The sequence below is a fragment of the Artemia sp. Qi Xiang Cuo genome, chromosome 1 (genome assembly GCF_049724085.1).
Source record: "Artemia sp. Qi Xiang Cuo chromosome 1, ASM4972408v1, whole genome shotgun sequence".
Classification (NCBI taxonomy): Eukaryota; Metazoa; Arthropoda; class Branchiopoda; order Anostraca; family Artemiidae; genus Artemia; species Artemia sp. Qi Xiang Cuo.
In genome coordinates, this window is record NC_142794.1 from 36,526,660 (window position 1) to 36,547,999 (window position 21,340).

The 21,340-nt window shown below is 35.4% G+C and overlaps 1 protein-coding gene across 2 annotated transcripts in view; it reads left to right on the forward strand.

Annotated features, from left to right (window-relative positions):
* The first annotated feature begins 288 nt into the window (after positions 1-288).
* Positions 289-21,340, forward strand: part of Zn72D (Zinc-finger protein 72D) — a 107,813-nt gene continuing 86,761 nt past the window's right edge. For both annotated transcript variants that reach the window (XM_089100543.1, XM_089100593.1), the window contains exon 1: positions 289-363. In XM_089100543.1, the coding sequence (XP_088956669.1) occupies positions 323-363 (41 nt within the window). In that variant the 5' untranslated portion in view covers positions 289-322. The remainder of the gene's footprint in view (positions 364-21,340) is intronic.

Consider the following 21,340-nt stretch of genomic DNA (forward strand, 5'->3'; position numbering starts at 1 on the left):
CTCCGGCTTCGGGGACTATTATCTAGAGCCTCGTCTGTACGTTTTCTGGACGGATTCCAAAAAGCCGGTGTGAAAGACAGCCATAAAGAAGACGGTTTTTAGCTAAAAATGTGCTACGTCTATCTAGCCATTTAGAAACGTAATTTTAAGTCTAAATCTATAGATAGACTTTTAACCAATTCTCGCTATAGTCATAGATAATTTTAATTGTTAAATGTAGATGCTGTATTACATTTAGAGATGGCAGACAAAAAAATCAGCCATTTTCCTGTTGCCAAATAGAAATGTTTCTCTTTCATCAGTTGACGGCATCCCTGGAAAAATGAGTAACTACTTTGGATTTACAGGAAATAATCAATATGTGTGAGTTGGAGGACTTAATTTAACTTAATTCACGACTGTATTAGAGTACAACTATATTAATATGTGATAGAGTTCCAGATGATTTTAAATGTCCTGAACGCGCATTTTGGTAATAGGCCTATAGCCTAAGGTTGTCAGTTTTTGAGCGGGGGGGGGTAAAGCTCAGAACACTTGGAAGTTTTAATAATAACCATATTGATGTATTGCTTAGATTTTTAGCTATTCATTGACATATACAGTTCTTTTAAATTCCTCTTTGGTAACAGGATGTGAGGGTTTGAGTTAGGGTAAAAGACCCCTTTTTGGGAAAGACCACTTTTCTTTGGCATTTTGGAAAAATAGCAATGGGTTTTTGGATTGCCCCCTTTTTACTACAGTTAGACACAATGCAAGTGTAGACCCAATCATCTCTCACTAGAGCCAGCCCAGTGGGAGTAATTTGTCATCATAAATATAATGTGTGGTCTCTGTTTTGACAAGCAAGTGAAATGAAAAAAAATATATATTTAATGTTTGGGATTTATAGAATAAAAATCAAGGAATAAAAGTTAAATTTTTAGAATCAGAAGACAATCAGCTTTCTATTAATATGTGAATAATACTGAAACACTAAAAAGATATTTACATCAAGATAGGATAATTGGTATTTCCAAAAAGAGGTCTTTCTAGGTAAGTCAATAAACTAATCATTTTCAGTGAATGATCTTAAATAATTTAATAATAACCATGTTGTTGCATAGCTTGGATTTTTAGCTATTCATTGGCCTATACAAACCTCTTCAACTCTAATTTGATAACAAGATATGAGGTTTTAAGTTTTACATAATTTTGCTCATTTGGATACTGGTCTTTTACCCTAGCTGATAGCCTACATAATTTTGCTTAATTGCACACTGGTACTTTACCTATCCTACGTAAAAGGGTAAAATATTTACCAAATCATATTATTGAGTTACAAATAAAGTGAATATACCACTCAATGCCTTGTTATGCTCTTTACAAATATAAATGCCTAATGATTTTGTTGGAAATAAATTTTAGCCCTCACCTCTATATATACCAATTCAGGGTATATATTGGTCCATTAGGGGGGTGGGGGGAAAGTTTAAACTTACCTCTCATTTACATCAGAAATGAAACTTACCCCCACTCCCCTAATGTACAAATAGGTTATATACCCTGTATATAGGCTAGTGTAAATTGGAGGGGTGGGGGTAAAATTTATTTCTGACAAAAATAATTATTATATTTGTATAAAGCATAGCCTAAGAAAAGGCATTTAGTGGTATAATCACTTTATTCATAACTCAATAATATGATTTGGTAAATGTTTATCAGTAAAAGCCTAGAATTGGGACTGTTTATATAGAAACATGTTAAGAAATTAAGTCTTACTTTATAGGTTAGCCTAATAGCCTACAGGCCTACAGGTTAATTGTAGTTAGGCTAACACATTTTGACTGTAAGTAGGCTACACTAGACAGTCAATATATACAAAATCATATTATTGAGTTAGGACTAAAGTGAATACACCATTTGATGCCTTTTTTTATGCTTATTATGAATATTATAAGCATTTCTATTTGAAATGAATTTCAGCCCCCCCCTATATATGCCAATTCAGGGTTAGGTTGGGTTAGGTTAGGTATAGCCTATATAGGGGGGGGGGGGCTGAATTTCATTTCCGATAGAAATGATTATTATATTTGTAATCAGCATAAAAAAGGCATCAAATGGTGTATTCACTTTAGTCCTAATTCAATAATATGATTTCATATATATTGACCCACTAGACTTTACCCCCAAATCCCCCTAATGTGCAAATATAGTCTGTAGCCTAAATTTGGCTATATATTTTCCATGCAGTTCACCATGTATTGCTCTTGCTTTTACCTATCTAGGCTACTTGTAAATTGAATCAATGCTGATAAAATCAAGTAGGCTAACAAAAAATAATGGCAAATTCAGGTAAAATATTTATTTTTTAATGCTTTTTCTGATTATAATAATTGTTTTGTTCTGAAATTTAACTTTTGCCCTTTACAGGTCCTTAAAGGTGATACATTTTTGGTTGTAGCCTTTAAAAGGGTAAAAATTAAAATCTGTATTATATTATATGTCTATCCAGAATAAGCCTAATATTAGGACAGTTTCTACATTTTAGATACTGTGCTATTAGCTATACACTACTGGGAAATTTGCAGTGTGTCATATAATTTAGCTAAGCAAAAAGTGGAAACATCATTTGATGCCTTTTTAGTTGCAGCAGTAAAATACACTCAAGTGTATTTCATTCAATAATCACTTCTGGGGCTAGTTGCATCTTGAGCCCTTAAAGGGGCCTCAAATGTATTTCATTTTTGTAACCCCACAAAGAGGTTGTTAACACTAGTTAATTTATTGAAAAGTGGTTAAAAATACATCACTAGTTTATAAATAAGTTGTTCAAGAGTAATACATTCCAAAATTATTTATAAAAAAAAATCAAACCTCATTTATTAGGCAACTCAAATATAAACAGTTTTCCTACCATTTCAATTTAAGGGCTTGTTTCAACAACGAAGTTTCCAATTACAAAATTCAGGACTATCTTAATCAATGAAATTTGAAAAGCATACCCTTAAATTGAAAAGGTAAGACAACAGTTTAGGTCCTATGTTTTAGTTGCCTAATAAATAAGGTTTGAATTTTTATAAATAGCCTAAGTATTTTTGGAATACATTACTCTTGAACAACTTATTTATTACCTAGTGATATGTTTTTAACCACTCTTCAATAACATAATTAGTGTTGATAACTTCTTTGTGTGGTTACAAAAACAAAATGGCACTGTTCTATTTACCAGGCTCTTATATATACAGCAATGCATACCAGTCATGAAAAAGACCAAGACACATGATGAAAACATGTTTACAATGCCTTCTGGGACATAAAACAAAGGCAAGAACTGTATTTAAATTGTTGTTTTTTGGGGTTTAGGGGGGGGGGGAGGTACCTAGGTTAGTTTTGGTTATTTATTTCATATAATAATATAATGCAAAAGAAATAGGCCACAGGGCCTCTACAAAAATCTTTTAAATTGAAAAAAATTATAGGCACTTTCACTGTAGTATTTGTCCAGTTCCTGCTTGAACAAGTTTAATGAGTTGGCATTGATGACTTCAAATGGTAGCTTGTTCTAGTGTTGTGTTACTCAGTTCTTGAATGCCCATTGGCTGATATCCTTTTGGAACCTCTCCTCTTGAAGCTTTAGGTTGCAACCACAAAGGTTTCTGTGGCTAAAGCTGAGAATATTGGTAGCCTTGATTTTTTTGTAGGCAATGTGCTTTGCCCCCCTCCCCCTCCTACCCCCCTAATGTGCAAATATATAGCCCAAATTTGTTTCTAAGCTATTATTTATTCATCCTATTCTATTTCATTAGCATTAACCAAATTAGCACTATATAATAGGGCCCTGTTAATAGAACATTACCAATGAAATTACTTTGGAACCCCTTTAAGGGCTTGAGATGAAAGTAGCCCCAGAAGCAATTATTGAATTATGAAAGAGAATAAAAAAAGCCTCAAATGACATTTGCACTTGCATGTTGGCTAAATTATATGATCCACTACAAATCTACATTTCCTAAATTTAGGAAAAACCTGTTGATATTGATGGCTTAAAAATCTACTCAAATAACACAACTGCATTTCCAAAACTATAAGGGGTTTTAGTTGACTCTAGATAGATAGTCTGTCAATTTTTGAATTAAAATCAAGTTGCCATCAAACCATGACTAATTAGAGAAAAAGCCAAGACAGATAGTCTGAATGAGAGACAAAGCTGGCATAAGTCTTTTTCAGAATCATAGGCAGTTCAGTAGCACTGCCTAAATAAAGAACAATGTTGACATAATGTGTTATTTAATTTTGTTTTCTTTAGATCAGGGCACTTTGTATCAAAGGAGATGTTGTAGAAACTTCAAAAAGGGCTCATTCAATTGGAAATTGAAGTGACTTGTGCCCTTTTTAATAGTCAAATGTGATTGGAAGGCAACAAACACCTCTTTTATGCCCACAATTTCCCCAAACACATCCAATGAAAATTTCAAGATAGCTATTTTGTTCAGCATAGTTTATTTCCAGATAGAAATTATGTTTGTGAGGAGGAGACTACCCCACAACCCTCAGGGCAAGGGTTGTAAGTAATGCCCTGGGGGCATATAAGATTTTTATAGAAAGCATTGTCAAAGAAAATTCTAAAAGAGCTCATTCAATTAGCAATTCAAAGGGCTAGGGCCATTTTTAATAGTCAAAAGTGACGGAGGGTAACCAACCCCCTCTCACGCTTACCATTTCCACAAACATATCTAATCAAAATTTTCAGATAGCCATTTTGTTCAATATAGTTGAAAAGTCTGGAAATTATGTCTTTGAGGATGACAACCCTCCCCCCATAACCCTTAAGACAAGGATTGCAAGTTTTGCCTTTGCGGCATCTAACATTTTTATTGAAATTTTTATTGTAGAAGTTTCAAAAAGGGCTCATTTGATTGGAAATTGAGAGGACTCGTGCCTTTTTTATTAGTCAAAAGTGATCAGAGAACAAATGTCTCCCTCCAAGCCTATCATTTCCTCAAACAGTTTCAATCAAAATTTCAATATAGCCATTTATTTAAGCCTATCAGAGGTCTGGAAATTATGTCTTTCAGGATAACAAATCCCCGCAGCCCTCAGGGCAAGGATTGTAAGTTTCACCCTGGGGACATATAGGGTTTGTATAGAAAGTTTGGTCATATAAACTTCAAAGGGGGTTCATTGGATTGATAACCAGACACTCTAATGCCCTTTTTAAGAGTCAAAGTAATCAGAGGGCAGCTACCAACTCCCCTCTACATGCATGTCATATTGTCCTGAAGTGAGTCTAATAAAAATTATGAGATAGCAATTCTATTCAGAATAGTCTTAATATCATATAACAAGGCTTTTGGGGCTGAGACTAACCCTAGAGACTAAGGGCAAGGGTTGTAAGTTATGCCCAGGGGGTATTAAAGGTTTTTATGGAAGGGATGGTTGTTTAACTTCAGAAGAGGCTCACTCTTTCTATATATAATGTAAAACAAACAAAAATTAATAAAAAAAAACATTGCACAAAATAAGTTTCTCCAAAAAAGTAAAGAACTCTATTAAACCAAAAATGAACAAAAATAGAATCAATTTATATATTTGTTTTTAAATAATCTTTTGAATATAATTTGTACTTTACTGAAAAAATTCTTTTTAAATGTTTTCACTATTATAACTTCAAGAAGTCAAAAATAAATTAAGATCTTAAGGAATAAACATCAGCATATGTATATTAAACTGACAATGCACATATTTTTCAGGAAATTGATTTGAATTTTTTCTAGTAAAGTACAAATCATGTTCTGGCTCTTAGAAATTTATAGGGTTTAGAACCCTACTCAGATTAATTACTGCTTGTTTTGGGTTTGACTTATTTTAATTTCTGTTTGTTTTTGGTTTCATTTATATATTAATATTGATTTGTGGTGGTTGTATGCTTGGTAGAGTATTTGATTATATTTTTGTTCATTTTTTGGTTTAATGGAGTTCTTGACTTTTTTGAAAATCTTTATTTTGCGCAAAAAGTTTTTTGATTAATTGTATAAAAATGATCCCAGTTCACTTGTTTATAGATATCCGTCTATCATAGGGCAGAACTCAGGTAGATATTCATGTCAGTGAAAATGATTTTTTTTTTTTTCAGAGAAAAAAAAAACAGAAAATTAAGGTATAATATAGTTTTGTCAAAATTCAAATCAGTTTTGCATACTCCATTAGAAATTGATCCTGTTTGGCAGTGTCTACTCTAAACCACAGAAGAGTGGTCCCTTGATAATACCTGTCTTGTCACTTTTACCAAATGGGCTTATATTACATCTATCCTTGCATTCTCCTAGTTGAAGGGTGCGCCACTGGGCTCTAAACACTGTCACAACCCTCTTTTTACATTTTGTGTAAAGTGTTTGAATTGCCATCTCAACAATGGAGCCATACATATGACATTAAATCTTATTTTGCCTCAAAGTGTGAATTAAGGTAATAGATAGGTCTCCAGACTGACCAAAAACATACTAAATTAAATTGTAGCTTGGAGCAATCTTGGATTTATCCTTGTGAAGCACTAGAGTTGATGATTGAAGTTGTGATCTATTTTATTTAGTGACCAGGTGCAGTTTGGTGATCAATAGCTTCCCATTTGAATTGACCACTCAGCATCCAGTCTTGATTTGAAAATGTTAATAGATTCTGCAGTAGCTGTGTGTCAAGTGAGTTTTTTCTAATCATTGACAATTCTTGAGGAAAATAATTGAGTGTAGAATCTGGATAGGATAGACTGCTTAACAAGTTGCAGTTGATGACCTCCAGTTCTTGAATTAGCACCAACAATTGGAAATAATGCTGGGAGAGTAGCAGCCTTCATTAAGTTAGAGATCAGAATGACATCCCCTCTATTTCTTCTGCATACAAGTGTTAGGAACTTAAGCTTTGATAATCTTGCAGGGAGGAAAGCTCCCACATGCTGAATATCACTTTGGTGGCACATCTTGTCCATCTTCCAGAACTTCTATGTCTATTAAAATAAGGGGAGGCTAGAGACATTTTAACTTTAAGCTTGAGCTAACAAGTCCCTTATACCAAAGACTGATGACTTCCAAGGATTTACTGGAAAGGGTATTGCTTAACCAGCCCTAGGGTTGAGAGTGCAGGTAAAGAAAATCAAGGATCCAGAGCAGGTATTTCTCTTCAAGCTTGACTGCATGTAGCTTAATTGCAAGTTGCTTGTGACAAACTTTGTCAAAGGCTTTAAAAAGTCAAGCAGTATCATGTCAACAGTCTATCCCAGTATCAAGTAAAACAGTGATGTGGTCACATGATTCAAGTAGATTGGTATTAACAGATCTTCCAGAACAAAAGCCATGCTGTGAGCTGTGCTAGAGATTATTTGTTTCACAATGTCTAATAACTGCAGAATTGGTTATGCTTTCAACTTTAACAACTGATGATGTCTAGCTAATAGTTCAATAATTTTTAGCATGGTTCTGTCTACCTTTCTTAAATATTGGAATGGTATTGGCAGTTTTGCAGTCCAGGGGTAGTCTGGATTGATACAATGATAAATTGAATAGCAAAGAGTGTGGTTGGCATAAAACTGTTTGACATTCATGAAGGATACAAGGATGAAGGCAGTCTGGACCAGTAGCTTTGCTCATTTTGAGGGACATAAGTTCTTTAGAACTATTGTATCAACAATCAAAAGTGTTTTCTGTTACTTAGCATACTTATTTCCATAGTTGAAAAAGGTAAACTTTTGGGCTGTTATGCCTAACAAATTCTAGTGCATGACTTAAGCATGAAAAATTTCAATTTTCATATTAGACAAAACTTGCATCAATATGATCAATAATAAGCTGTTTTCAACTGACATTGGCAAATCCTTTGGAAACTAGATTGTAATTAATATATTTTTATTGCTTAGAAAAAGGTTGTTCAGTTTGCAAACATAACTCACATAGTTACAACATGGCAGCTGTTATCAAGAAGTGTGGATATTACATTCTGAATAAGAAGATCTGGATTGCAAAGAATAACCAGATTAAGAAAATTAGAAGCTTGGCCCTCTCTGAAACAAATTGGTTGAGATATTGTTTGACAGAGATAATTATCAGCAAGGGCAGACATAAAAGGAAAATCCCTATTACAAAAATCAAGTCAATCAATCTATTGGATTTCAGGAAGATTAAAGTCCCCCAGAAGGAAAATATAATAATTTGCAAAATCAGACCTTACATGTGAAAGCATAGCAGCTAAAGTAGATTTGCAGTTTGAAATACTGGGAGTACTGAGGCTTCTATACATAACACCCACAATTATTGAGGATGTTTGATTATATATTTTTTATCAAAAAGGACTCAATCCCCTCAATAGTCAGAGATTTAAGATGAATGACATGTTCTGTGAAGAGAGTATCATTTGGTTTGCTATTATATTTGTAGGTCAGCATCATGTCACTATGCCTGTGTCTGAAGACAAGTGTTAGGATTTGTAGTTACTCCAGTCTCTTATTATATGGCATATTTTGCAGACCATTAATGCATTTTGTGGCATGCCTTTGAACAACTTTGACTAGGCTATTGTTACTCTTATAGGAGGGGTAGGTAAGACATGTCCCAAAATCTGGAATAGGACCAACAACAGCCTCAGGAAGACAGACTGAGAGTGGCTGGTGATTGTCAATTTGAGCAAGCCAAGACAAAGGTTTTCGATACTGCTGATAGCCAGTGTTCATGGAATTTAAGTTGGTCATCAACTATAACATCCTAATCTCTTTCATCATGGTTAGTTGGCAGCTGGATGTAAGACTGTGACCCCTTGTCAAGCATCATGTATTTATGGCATAGGTTGTTGTTGCCAAAGTGGAGGGTGCTGCACCTTGTGATGTTAAACTCCAATAGCAGCCAATCATTTGCCCAGGTTAGGATTTTCAGGAGATCAGACTGTAGGCTTTATTGGTCTGCTGTTCCAAAGAGCTTGGAATCATTAGCATAATGTGTGATGTAATTGGTGAATTCCTTTGTCATATCGTTGATGTAATCAAGGAAGAGGGTAGGGCCCAAAACTTTACCCTCAGGGACTCCATTGATGACTTCACATCATAGTGAAAAGACTTTGTCACCTTTATTTGCAAAAAGACAGACCTACTGCTTCCAATTTCTCTTGAAACTCATAACCCATTTGACCATGTCAGTATGAATGCCAACAGCTGATAACTTGCTTTGAGATTTTTGTGTGGTAGCTTGTCAAATGCTTTGGCAAGATCAAGTAGTGTCAAGTCCACTGGTATCCCCGTATCCAGGAGGCAAGTAATAATATATGTCTCAAGAAAGTTTTCTCTCCTGACTTACCCGAGAGGAAGCCATGCTGGTTTAAGGACAGAATGCTGTTGGACAGGAGATATGGCAGGATTTCTGTACTGACTATATTCTCCAAGGCTATGGCCTTGTTGGCTATGGCTTGATATGGTTGGCTTGTTGGCATAGCTCCAAGGCTATGGCTGAAGTCAAGTTGATGCATTGATATGTGCTGATGCTGTCTAGTTAATTAAAAATTGGATTTTAGCACAAACATTAAGATGCAAATTCAAAGTTTTGAAATACCACTTTTCATCATAGGCAGCACAATAGCCCTGCCTAAGTAAAGAATGATGTTGGCACAATTTATTATTATTTTTTCCCTCCATACCTGGACACTTCGTATTGAAGGGTTGTCATAGAAACTTCGAAAAGGGCTCATTGGATTGGAAATTGGAGTGGCTAGTGCCCTTTTCAATAGTCAAAAGTGATTGGAAGGCAACTAACACCCCTTCCACACCCACTATTTCCCCAAACACATTAAATCAAAATTTTGAGATAGCCATTTTGTTCAATGTAGTTGATTTCCAGATAGAAATTATGTTTTTGAGGAGGACACTCCCCCACAGCCCTCAGGGCAAGGGCTGTAAGTTATGCCCTGGGGGCATATAAGGTTTTTATAGAAGCATTGTCATAGAAACTTCAAAAAAGGCTCATTCAATTGGAAATTCAAAGGGCTAGTGCCATTTTTAATAGTCAAAAGTAATTGGAGGGCAAATAATCCCCCTCTCATGCCCACCTTTTCCCCAAACATATCCAATCAAAATTTTAAGATAGCCATTTTTTCAACGTCGTTGAAAGTTTTGGAAATTAGATCTTTGTGGATGACTACCTTCCCCCCCCCCCCCACAGCCCTCAGGGCAAGGGTTGTAAGTTATGCCCTGGGGGCATATAAGGTTTTTATAGAAGCATTGTAATAGAAGCATCAAAAAAGACTCATTCAATTGGAAATTCAAAGGGCTAGTGCTCTTTTTAATAATCAAAAGTGATTGGAAGGCAACTAAAACCCCTTCCATGTCCACCAATTCCCCAAACTCATTCAATCAAAGTTTTGAGATAACCTTTTTGTTCCATGCAGTTTAAAGTTCAGGAAATTATACCTTTGAGCAGGACACTCCCCCCACAGTCTTCAGGGCAATGGTTATAGGGCTTATAGGTTTTTATTGAAATCTTTGTCCTAGAAACTTGAAAAACGGCTCATTCGATTGGAAATTCAAAGGTCTAGTGCCCTTTTTAATAGTCGAAAGTGATTTGAGGGCAACTAGCCCCCCTCTCACGCCCACCTTTCCCCCAAACACATCCAATCAAAATTTCTAGCTTGCCATTTCGTTCAGCGTCATTGATTTCCAGATTGAAATTATGTTTTTGAGGAGGACACTCCCCCATAGCCCCCAGGGCAAGGGTTGTGTTATGCCCTGGGGCATATATGGTTTTTATAGAAAGCTTTGTTGTAGAAACTTCAAAAAAGGCTCATTCAACTGGAAATTCCACAGGCTAGTGCCCTTTTTAATAGTCGAAAGTGATTGGAGGGCAGCTAACCCCCCTCTCACGCCCACCTTTTCCCCAAAAACATTCAGTCAAATTTAGAGATAGCTATTTTTTTTAACATAGTTGAAACTTCTGGAAATTAGGTCTTTGAGGATGACAACTCCCCAAAGCCCTCATGGCAAGGGTTGTAAGTTATGTCCTGGGGGCATATGAAGCTTTATAGAAGGAGTTGCCATAGAAACTTCAAAAAGGGATCATTCAATTGGAAATCGAAAAGGCTAGAACCCTTTTTAATTTTTGAATGTGATTGAAGAACAACTAACCCCCCTCCCATGCCCACCATTTCCTTAAACACATCCAATCAAAATTTTGAGATATTAAGTTATGCCCTGGGGTAATTAATGGTTTTTGTCATAGAAACTTCAAAAAGGGCTCATTTGATTGCAAATTGAAAGGGGTAGTGCCTGTTTTAATTGTTTAAAGTGAATGGAGAACAACTAACCCCCCTCTCATGCCCACAGTCTCCCCAAACACATTCAAGCAAAGTTTTAAGATAACCATTCTGTTAAACATAGTTGAAAGTTCTGGAAATTATGTATTTGAGGATGACACACCTCAAGGGCAAAGGTTGTAAGTTATGTCCTTGGGGCATGTAAGGCTCTTATAGATAGTATTGTCATAGAAACTTCAAAAGGGGCTCTCAATTGGAAATTGAGAGGGCTGGTGCCCTTTTTAATAGTCAAAAGTGATAAGTCTGGAAACTATGTCTTTGAGGATGACAACCCTTCCCCCATAACCCTCAAGACAAGGATTGCAAGTTTTGCCTTTGGGGCATCTAACATTTTTATAGAAATTTTTGTTGTAGAAGTTTCAAAAAAGGCTCATTTGACTGGAAATTGAGAGGACTAGTGCCTTTTTTTATTAGTCAGAAGTGATCAGATGGCAAGTGTCTCCCTCCAAGCCTATCATTTCCTCAAACAGTTTCAATCAAAATTTCAATATAGCCATTTTGTTAAGCCTATCAGAGAGGATGTCTTTCAGGATAACAAATCCCATTTCCCCAAACACATCCAATCAAAATTTCTAGATAGCCATTTTGTTCAGCATTGTTGATTTCCAGATAGCAATTATGTTTTTGAGGAGGACACTCCCCCACTGCCCTCTGGGCAAGGGTTGTAAGTTATGCCCTGAGGCATATAAGGTTTTTATTGAAAGCTTTGTCGTAGAAACTTCAAAAAAGGCTCATTTGACTAGAAATTCAAAGGGCTAGTGCCCTTTTTGATAGCCAATAGCGATTGGAGGGCAACTAACCCCCCTCTCAAGCCCACCTTTTCCCCAAACACATCCAATCAAAATTTTAAGATAGCCGTTTTGTTCAACATAGTTAAAAGTTCTGGAAATTAAGTCTGAGGATGACAACGCCCTCCCCCCCCCCACAGCCCTCAAGTCAAGGGTTGTAAGTCATGTCCTTAGGGCAAGGTTTCTATAGAACGATTTGTCGTAGAAACTTCAAAAAGGGCTCAATCGATTGGAAATTGAAATTGTTATTGCCCTATTAATAGTCGAAAGTGATTGGAAGGCAGCTAACACCCCTTCCACGCCCAGTATTTCCCCAAAAACATCCAATATAAATTTTGAGATAGTCTTTTCTTCCACGCAGTTTAAAGTTCAGGAAATTATACCTTTGAGCAGGAAACTCCCCCCACAGTCTTCAGGGCAAGGGTTTTAAGTTATGCCCTGGGGACATATAAGTTTTTATTGAAATCTTTGTTCTAGAAACTCGAAAAAGGGCTCATTCAATTGGAAATTCAAAGGTGCCCTTTTAATAGTCAAAAGTTATTGGAGGGCAACTAACCCCCCTCTCATGCCCACCTTTTCCCCAAACACATCTAATCAAAATTTCTAGATAGCCATTTTGTTCAGCGTCTTTGATTTCCAGATAGAAATTATGTTTTAGAGGAGGACACTCCCCACCAGCCCTCAGGGCAAAAGTTGTTAGTTAGGCCCTGGGGTATATAAGGTTTTTATAGAAAGCTTTGTCATAGAAACTTCAAAAAAGGCTCATTCAACTGGAAATTCAAAGGGTTATTGCCCTTTTTAATAGTCTAAAGCGATTGGAGGACATCTAATCCCCCTCTCACGCCCACCAAGGGTTGTAAGTTATGCCCTTGATGTATATAAGGTTTCTGTACAATGTGTTGTCATAGAAACTTCAAAAAGGGCTCATTCGATTGGAAATTAAACTGGCTATTGCTCTATTAATAGTTGAAAGTGTTTGGAAGGCAAATAGCATCCCTTCCACGCCCATCATTTCCCCAAAAATATCCAATCGAAAATTTTGATTTTTGAGCCATTTTTTTCACGCAGTTTAAAGTTCAGGAAACTATACCTTTTATTAGAACACTCCCCCCACAGTCTTCAGGGCAAGAGTTATAAGTTATGCCCTGGGGGCATATAAGTTTTTATTGAAATCTTTGTCTTAAAAACTTGAAGAAGGGCTCATTTGATTGGAAATTCAAAGGGCTAGTGCCCTTTTTAATAGTCTCGAAAGTGATTTGAGGGCAACTAACCCCCCTCTCTCGCCCACTTTTCCCCCAAACACATCCAATCAAAAGTTTTGAATAGCCATTTTATTCAACGTAGTTGAAAGTTTTGGAAATTAGGTCTTTAAGGATGACAACGCCTCCACCCCCACAGCCCTCAGGGCAAGGGTCGTAAGTTATGCCTTGGGGGCATATAAGGTTTTTGTAGAAAGCATTGTTGTATAAACTTCAAAAAGGGCTGATTCAATTGGAAATTGAAAGGGCTAGTGCCCTTTTAATTGCCGAAAGTGATTGAAGGGCAACTAGTCTCCCTCTCACGCCCACCATTTCCCCAAACACATGCAATCAAAATTTTGAGATATCCCATTTGTTCAACGTAGTCGAAAAATCTGGAAATTAGGTCTTTTAGGATGATAACCCCATCAGACCTCAGGGCAAGGGTTGTAAGTTACGCCCTGGGGGCATATAAGGTTTATATATAAAGTTGTTGTAGTAATTTCCAAAAGGGTTCATTTGATTGGAAATCTAAATTGCCCTTTTTAATAGTCAAAAGTAAGTGGAGAGTAATTACCCACCCCTCAACACATCCAATCAAATTTTTCAGATAGCCATTTCTTCAACGTTGCAGAAAGTTCTGGAAATTATATATGTGTATATAACGCCCCTCTCACTCCCACCATTTTCCCAGACAAATCCAATCAAAATTTTGAGATAGCAATTTTGTTTAACGTAGTTGAGAGTTCTTGAAATTAGGTCTTGAGGTGAAACCCACCCTCATAGCCTTTAGGATAAGGGTTTTAGGTTATGCCCTGGGGGCATATAAGGTATATATAATCGAAAGGCCTTGTGCCTTTTTTAATAGTCGGAAGTTATTGGAAGGCGTGACATACTTATAGTAAAGATCAATGTGGGTATAATGTATTATTTTTGTTGTTTTTGTCGTTGTTGTTTAGATCAGGGCACTTCGTATCACAGGAGTTGTCGTAGGAGCTTCGAAAAGGGCTCATTCGATTAAAAATAGAAAGGGATGATGCCCTTTTTAATAGTCTAAAGTGATTGGAGGGAAACTAATCCCAAGACCCACATCCACCCTCTCATTTGCCTTTATGTTTAAAAACTAAATGTTGCCTTAAGATTGAATCAAAATTCACTGCGTTAATGCTAATTCCCAATAAGGCATCTCAGCAGTATCCCAAGAACGACTGAGGGTATTATGTTAAAACTTTGGGGGCTACTTCTGCTTTTAAAATTTAACCAATCAAAATAGCGTAAATGTATCCAAGCTATCAAAGAAAGTAAACAGATTTTTTTGCGAATGGCACCAAGTTTTCCATTTCAGGTCAACTAGAGGACATATGGAACTAAATTAAACACTACTATTTGTGTCCAGATTTTTAGAAGGTTGTACGTTGTTAAAAATTGCTGGAAATTTTTTTCGAAGCATACAAATAGCAGGCCAAACTAAAAAGTCTTAAAAAAAACGAAAAAAATTAGAGTATTATTTTCTTTTTCCCTGAAAAGACTGTCAATATAAAAAGAACAGAAATTAATTAAAAAAAGACTTTTCACAAAATAAGTTTTTTCAAAGCACAGTAAAGAATTCCATTAAACAAAAAATTAGCAGAAATAAAATCAAATTATCTACCAAGCATGAAACTACCACAAATCAGTATCGATAAATAAATGAAACCCAAAACAAACAGAAATTACAATAAATAACCGAGTCAAAACTCTTATGCCTTCTCAAGGCCATAACATAATTTGTACTTTACTGAGAAAAATACAAATGAATGTGTATTGTCAGTTTAATATACATTTACTGATATTTAGTGATCAAAATGTTAATATTATTTGATTTATTAAAGTTATCTAAGTAAAAGCGGGGGTTTGTGGGGGCGGCAGCCCCCCAACTGTGCCTCCTAATCCCTGTACGTTTTAAGGTTCGACCTTGTAACTCAGCCTCTTTAACTCTTTAGAAAACGTAGTTTTTTTCAAATAATTTAAAAAAGATCAAAAATTAAATAAAAAAAACAAGTTTTCAACTGAAAGTAAGGAGCACCATTAAAACTTAAAACAAACAGAAATTATTACATATATTAGGGGGTTCGCCCCCTAGTCAATATCTCGCTCTTAATGCTAAAGTTTTTTTTAGTACTTTCAAAAGAGCTATCTATTCTAATTAAACAGCCTTTGCGATTCAGGGGTTTATGATTCGAACAAACTTCGAACTTTAGCGTAAAGAGAGAGGTATTGACTAGGGGGCGAACCCCTCATATACGTAATAATTTCTGTTCGTTTTAAGTTTTAATGTTGCTCCTTACTTTCAGTTGAAAAAACTTTTTTAATTTAATCATCTGGTTGCGACCATTGTTACTATACCACATGTGCTATTAAATAGTTTTTTGCTGGAAGTATGTGTTTGCAATGAAAACGCCATGAGATTGGCACAAGTTTCTGTAGGTGATGGCTAGATTCGTTGAAATGGTCGGGAGATACGGGACCAATGATGCTGTGCCGGACTTCCATATCGTCACGCATTTTTGCATTAAATTCGTGTCATGTTTGTATCCAAAGCAGGCCTTCATTGGTCTTCTTTTATATGAAAATTTTTATTTATTTATTTTTTTTATATTTATTTTATTATTATTATTATTATTTATTTAATCTTTTTAGTAGAAGCTGAACTTTAAAAGTGCAAGTACAGGTGCATTGTGAGGCCACTGCTATATGTTTTACGAGAGACAAAACCCGCCAAGCGGGTTATTTACAAGGGACCTTTATAGAGAAATGGAATGCAAAGCGTGGTTTACATTGTGTTACGATATTTAAACTGTTGTTTTTTGTTTTTTTTTGTTAGGGTGGGAAAAAGATACCTAGGTTGGGTTAGGTTACATATTTAATGTATGGTATGCTTTACCCCTCCCCTTCCTGGCTATGAAGAAGGGCACTAGCCCTTTCAATTTCCAATTCAATGAGGATTTTTTTAAAGTTTCTATGACAAAATTTTCTATTAAAGGCCTTATAGCTTAGAATCTTAGCCCCGAGGGCTCTGGGGGAAGTGTCATCCTCGAAGGCCTAATTCCCTGAACGTTCATCTACGTTGAGCAAAATGGCTATCACAAAATTCTAATTAAACGTTTTTGGGGAAATGATGTGCTTGAGGGGGGGCTAGTTACTCTCCAATTACTTTCAACTTTTAAAAAGGGCACTCGCCCTTTCAGTTTCCAATTGAATGAACCCTTTTTGAAGTCTCTACAAAAGTGATTTCTATAAAAACCTTACATGCCCCCAGGGCATAACTTACAACCCCTGCCCTGATGGGTTTGGGAGTTTGTCATTCTCAAAGTCATAATTTCCAGAACTTTCAACTACTTTGAACAAAATGGCTATCTCAAAATTTTAATTGAATGTGTTCGGGGAAATGGTGGGCGTGAGAGGGGGATTAATTGCTCTCCATTCACTTTTGACTATTAAAAAGGGCACTGGCCCTTTGAATCTCCAACCGAATGGGCCCTTTTTCAAGTTTCTACGACAAAGCTTCCAATAAAAAGCCTCATATGCCCCCAGGGTATAACTTATAACCCTTGCCCTGAGGGGGTTATGATGTTCAAAGACCTAATTTACAGAACTTTCAACTACGTTGAACAAAATGGCTATATCAGAATGTTGATTGGATGTGTTTGGATTAATAGTGGGCGTTAGGGGTGTTAGTTGCCTTCCAATCACTTTCGGCTATTAAAAAGGGCACTAGCCATTTCAATTCCCAATCGAATGAGCCCCTTTTGAAGTTTTTATGACAACCCTTTCTATGAAAATCTTATATGCCCCCAGGGTATAACTTATAACCCTTACCCTGAGGGCTGTGGGGGGAGGGTGAGGTTTTCATCGTCAAAAACCTAATGGTCGGACCTTCCAACGACGTTGAACAAAATGGATATCTCAAAATTTTGATTGGATGTGTTAGGGGGAAAGGTAGGGGTGAGAGGGGTTTTTTTTCGCGCTCCAATCACTTTCGACTTTTGAAAAGGGCATTAGCACTTTGAATTTCCAATATATTGAGCCTTTTTTTAAGTTTATACAACAACGCTTTCTAACGATCTAAATAGTTTTTTTTTTTTTTTTAAACCCCTAGGCCTTCCCAAGGCCAGAACATAATTTGCAATTTGTTTAAAAAAATACAAATGAATGTTCATTGTCAGTTTAATATACATATAATGATATTTAGTAATCAAAATGTTAATATTATTTGATTTACTAAAGTTATAAATATTAAAAATATTTATATTTTGTCAGTAAAGTGCAAATTATGCTGTGGTCTTGGGACGTAGGCGTAGTGGTTTTGAGTCCTACTCATGTTAATTTCTGCTCGTTTTGAGTTCGACTCGGTTATTTATTGTAATTGCTGTTCGTTTTGTGTTTCATTTATTTATTGATGCTGATTTGTGGTAGTTTCACGCTTGGTTAGATTATTTGATTTTATTCTTGCTCATTTTTGGTTTAATGGAGTTCTTTGCTTTTTTTTTTGAAAAACTCATTTTGTGGAAAAAAGTTTTTTAATTAACATCTTTGAGAAGACAAAGTATGAAAAGACATTAAATTGCGTTAAAAACAAAAAACTGGTAATTGCACAAATATTTGTATATATTTTGACAAGGGATTACAACAACTCCAAAACCTTAAAAAAGAAAACCCAAAGTTTGATGCTTAGTAGAAATAATTGTTTTCAGGAAAATGGTCATACTGGTATGTTCTGGCCTAAAAAAACGATTTAGATAGGTCAGAAGTTTGAGAAAATTCATTTGTAGCTTTAATTTTGGGAAAAATAATATTTATGTGAGTGGCATCATTTTTACATACATCAGTATTGCAGTGACGTTACCACACTTTTGAGGAAAAATTGAAGACTTTCAGGCATGGAGAAGTACATTAAAGAGCAAAGAACTGGTTATTGCAAAAATATTTGTATATATTTTGGCAAGGGATTACAACAATTTCAAAACCTTAAAATAGAAAACAAAAAGTTTGAAGCTTAGTAAAAATCATTGTTAGAAATGAAACTTGCTGTAATAATCAAATATTTTTGAATAGATTCATTATGGAAAGACATTAAATCGTCTAAAGAACAAAAAACTGGTAATTGCAAAAATGTTTGTATATATTTTAACAAGGGATTACAACAATTCCAAAACCTTAAAAATGAAAACCAAAAGTTTGAAGCTTAGTAAAAATCGTTGTAAGAAATCGGACTTGCTGTAATAATCAAATATCTTTGAACAGACTGCAGTATGAAAAGACTTTGAATTGCAGAAAGAGCAAAAGACAGGTATACAAATTGCAATATTTGTATTGCAAATGTTTTATTGCAAATTGCAATATGTTTTAACAAGGGATTACAACAATTCAAAAACCTTTAAAAATAAAACTAAAAGTTTGAAGCTTAATAGAAATCATTGTTTAAAATTGAACTTGCTTCAATAATCAAATATCTTTGAAAATACTGCAACTTGAGCTTGTATGTGACAATAAAACTTCAACTCATAGTCAACAACAACCTCAAGGTCCTTATCCTCGCCAACTGCCTCAGGTTGGGTGTCTCCTAAACAACATGGATATTTTGAATTGGTACGAGTTCTACAAGATGTAGAACTTAGCTAGTCCTGCCAGTTATAAAGGCTTCCATCCAATCTGCAATATCTTAGTGCACTTCATATGCCTTTAATTTCAAAATTAGTAGTTGGTGTTGGACTTTGTTGAAGTCTGGCTTGGTTGAGCAATATTACATCCACTGGTAGACTAATGCCTAAGAGTCTAGTAACAAAACCATATGACTCAATTAGGTTGGTATTGATTGAACATTCTTTTTGAAAACCATGTTGGCTTTACTAAGCAGCTGATCTTTTTTAAGGTGGGATACCAGTGCTTTGTTTATGATGCCCTCAAGTACTTTACATACAACCAATGTGATACCTATTAGCTGATAATTGCTAGCAAGGTCCCTTTTCTCTTTCTTGTGTATTGCCTTAATGTTACCTTGCTTCTAGTCATTTGGAAAGGAGGGACATCTCAAACATCACTGCAATTGGTTAGGCAATGTCTTCTGCTATTTCTTTTAATAGTCTTGGTATATTCTGTCTGGTCCAACAGCTCTATTAGCATCAAGCTTTTAAAACCTATCTTTGATCTCATATTAGATAAATGACTTGACCATTTGTTCTGGGATTAATTGCTCTGGCAGGGGTGGGTGGGGGGGGGTTTTGGGCTGCCATGCAAAAAGTGGGATAGCATAGTAGCAATGCTACTTGGCTGTTTTCATGGCCTAGTGAAATTTGTTGTCGGCTTTCGTCTTAAATTACTTTTTTTGCATATGAGAAATATTTCTTGCTCAAAGAAAAGTTGTCAAAACAAGTTGAACTGCTAAAGTGTTGGGAGCTTTGGAATTATGTTGAATTCTACTGGCAGCTTTGGAACTAGGTTTCCATACCTGGTTGTGGGCAGAGTGGAGAAATTTATATTGAAGCTGGAGTTCAAGAGGTTTGCTTTCTCTCTTGTATCTGGAGGTGTTTTACCATTTTCTCTCATTAGGTCTAGAATATCTTGTCTGGGTGGATTAATTGTTGAAACATGGCATGAAAACGTCTTTGGGTTTATTTTCTAATCAGCTATAATCACCTCTTCATTGTCCCTCATAACCTTCCAACTCAAATTTCTGACTATGTTTCTGTGTTTCTTCAACCTGTCATGGTGATCATCACATTTACATTTTGTACTTTGATCACCTGTCTGGAACCTTTAGGATGTGCAAGTACTCAAATTACCTTTTTCCAGCAGTTTAAGGATTAATATCCAGCTGGGACCAATGCAGCTTTTCTTGTTCATTATTGCTTTCTTCTACACAAGCTATCTCCTAATAAAAAAGAAAAAACAGCTTGGTTCACTTATTCTAAGGCTGGTATGGCTTGCAAAAAAAGACAATATTTGAAATAATATGCAAATATGTAATGGAATTTCTCAAAGGAATTAAAAAAGATGCATATTAACTTCAAAGTCCAAATATATATAGAATATATCACTAAGGTAAAGCAGCTTAGATTTCCAGTTAGGGTACCTATAAATTGGGTTATAATATATGTAAGCTAATATGGAAAACGTGTTTATTTCATATTTGGGGGCTATTACCCAGGGTTTAATTTTCACACATCCCCATGAATTTGTTTGTAAACACCTTCTCTTGTTTTTACCTGGTCTATTATTTAACAGTTTGCAGTTTTAGAGATATAACAATCTAGTTGTAACCAATACAGTATTTGGTCATAAAATGGACTATTAGTCAACATGGCGTTCTCATGTTAGAACGACAGCTAACTTCATTTATTATGTTATAAATAAAAAAAAACAAGTTTTTTAAACTGAAAGTAAGGAGCGACATTAAAACTTAAAACGAACAGAAATTATTCCGTATATGAAAGGGGCTGTCCCCTCCTCAACGCCTCGCTCTTTACGCTAAAGTTTTTTATTGTTTTAAAAAATAAAGTTGTGAGACAGAGTCAAACTTTAGCGTAAAGAGCGAGGCGTTGAGGAGGGGACAGCCCCTTTCATATACGGAATAATTTCTGTTCGTTTTAAGTTTTAATGTCGCTCCTTACTTTCAGTTTAAAAAACTTGTTTTTTTTTATTTAATTTCTGATCGTTTTTTAGTTAATGCAGCTTTTATTTGCATAAAAATTTTACTCTTCTTTTGCTAAATGGATGTCTTTACAAATTAACTTACGTAACTAACTTCTATATTCGTATATTTTTCTTCTGACAAAAAATACAAAGTTGTAGATTTTTGCATATATGAGCTTGAAACCTATGTAATAGGGTTTTCTGATACGCTGAATCTGACGGTGTGATTTTCATTAAAATTCTTTAACTTGTAGGGGATATTTCCCCCTCTTTAAAAAGTCGAGTAAATTTTCTCAGGTTCGTAGCCTTTGATGAGTAATACTAAAC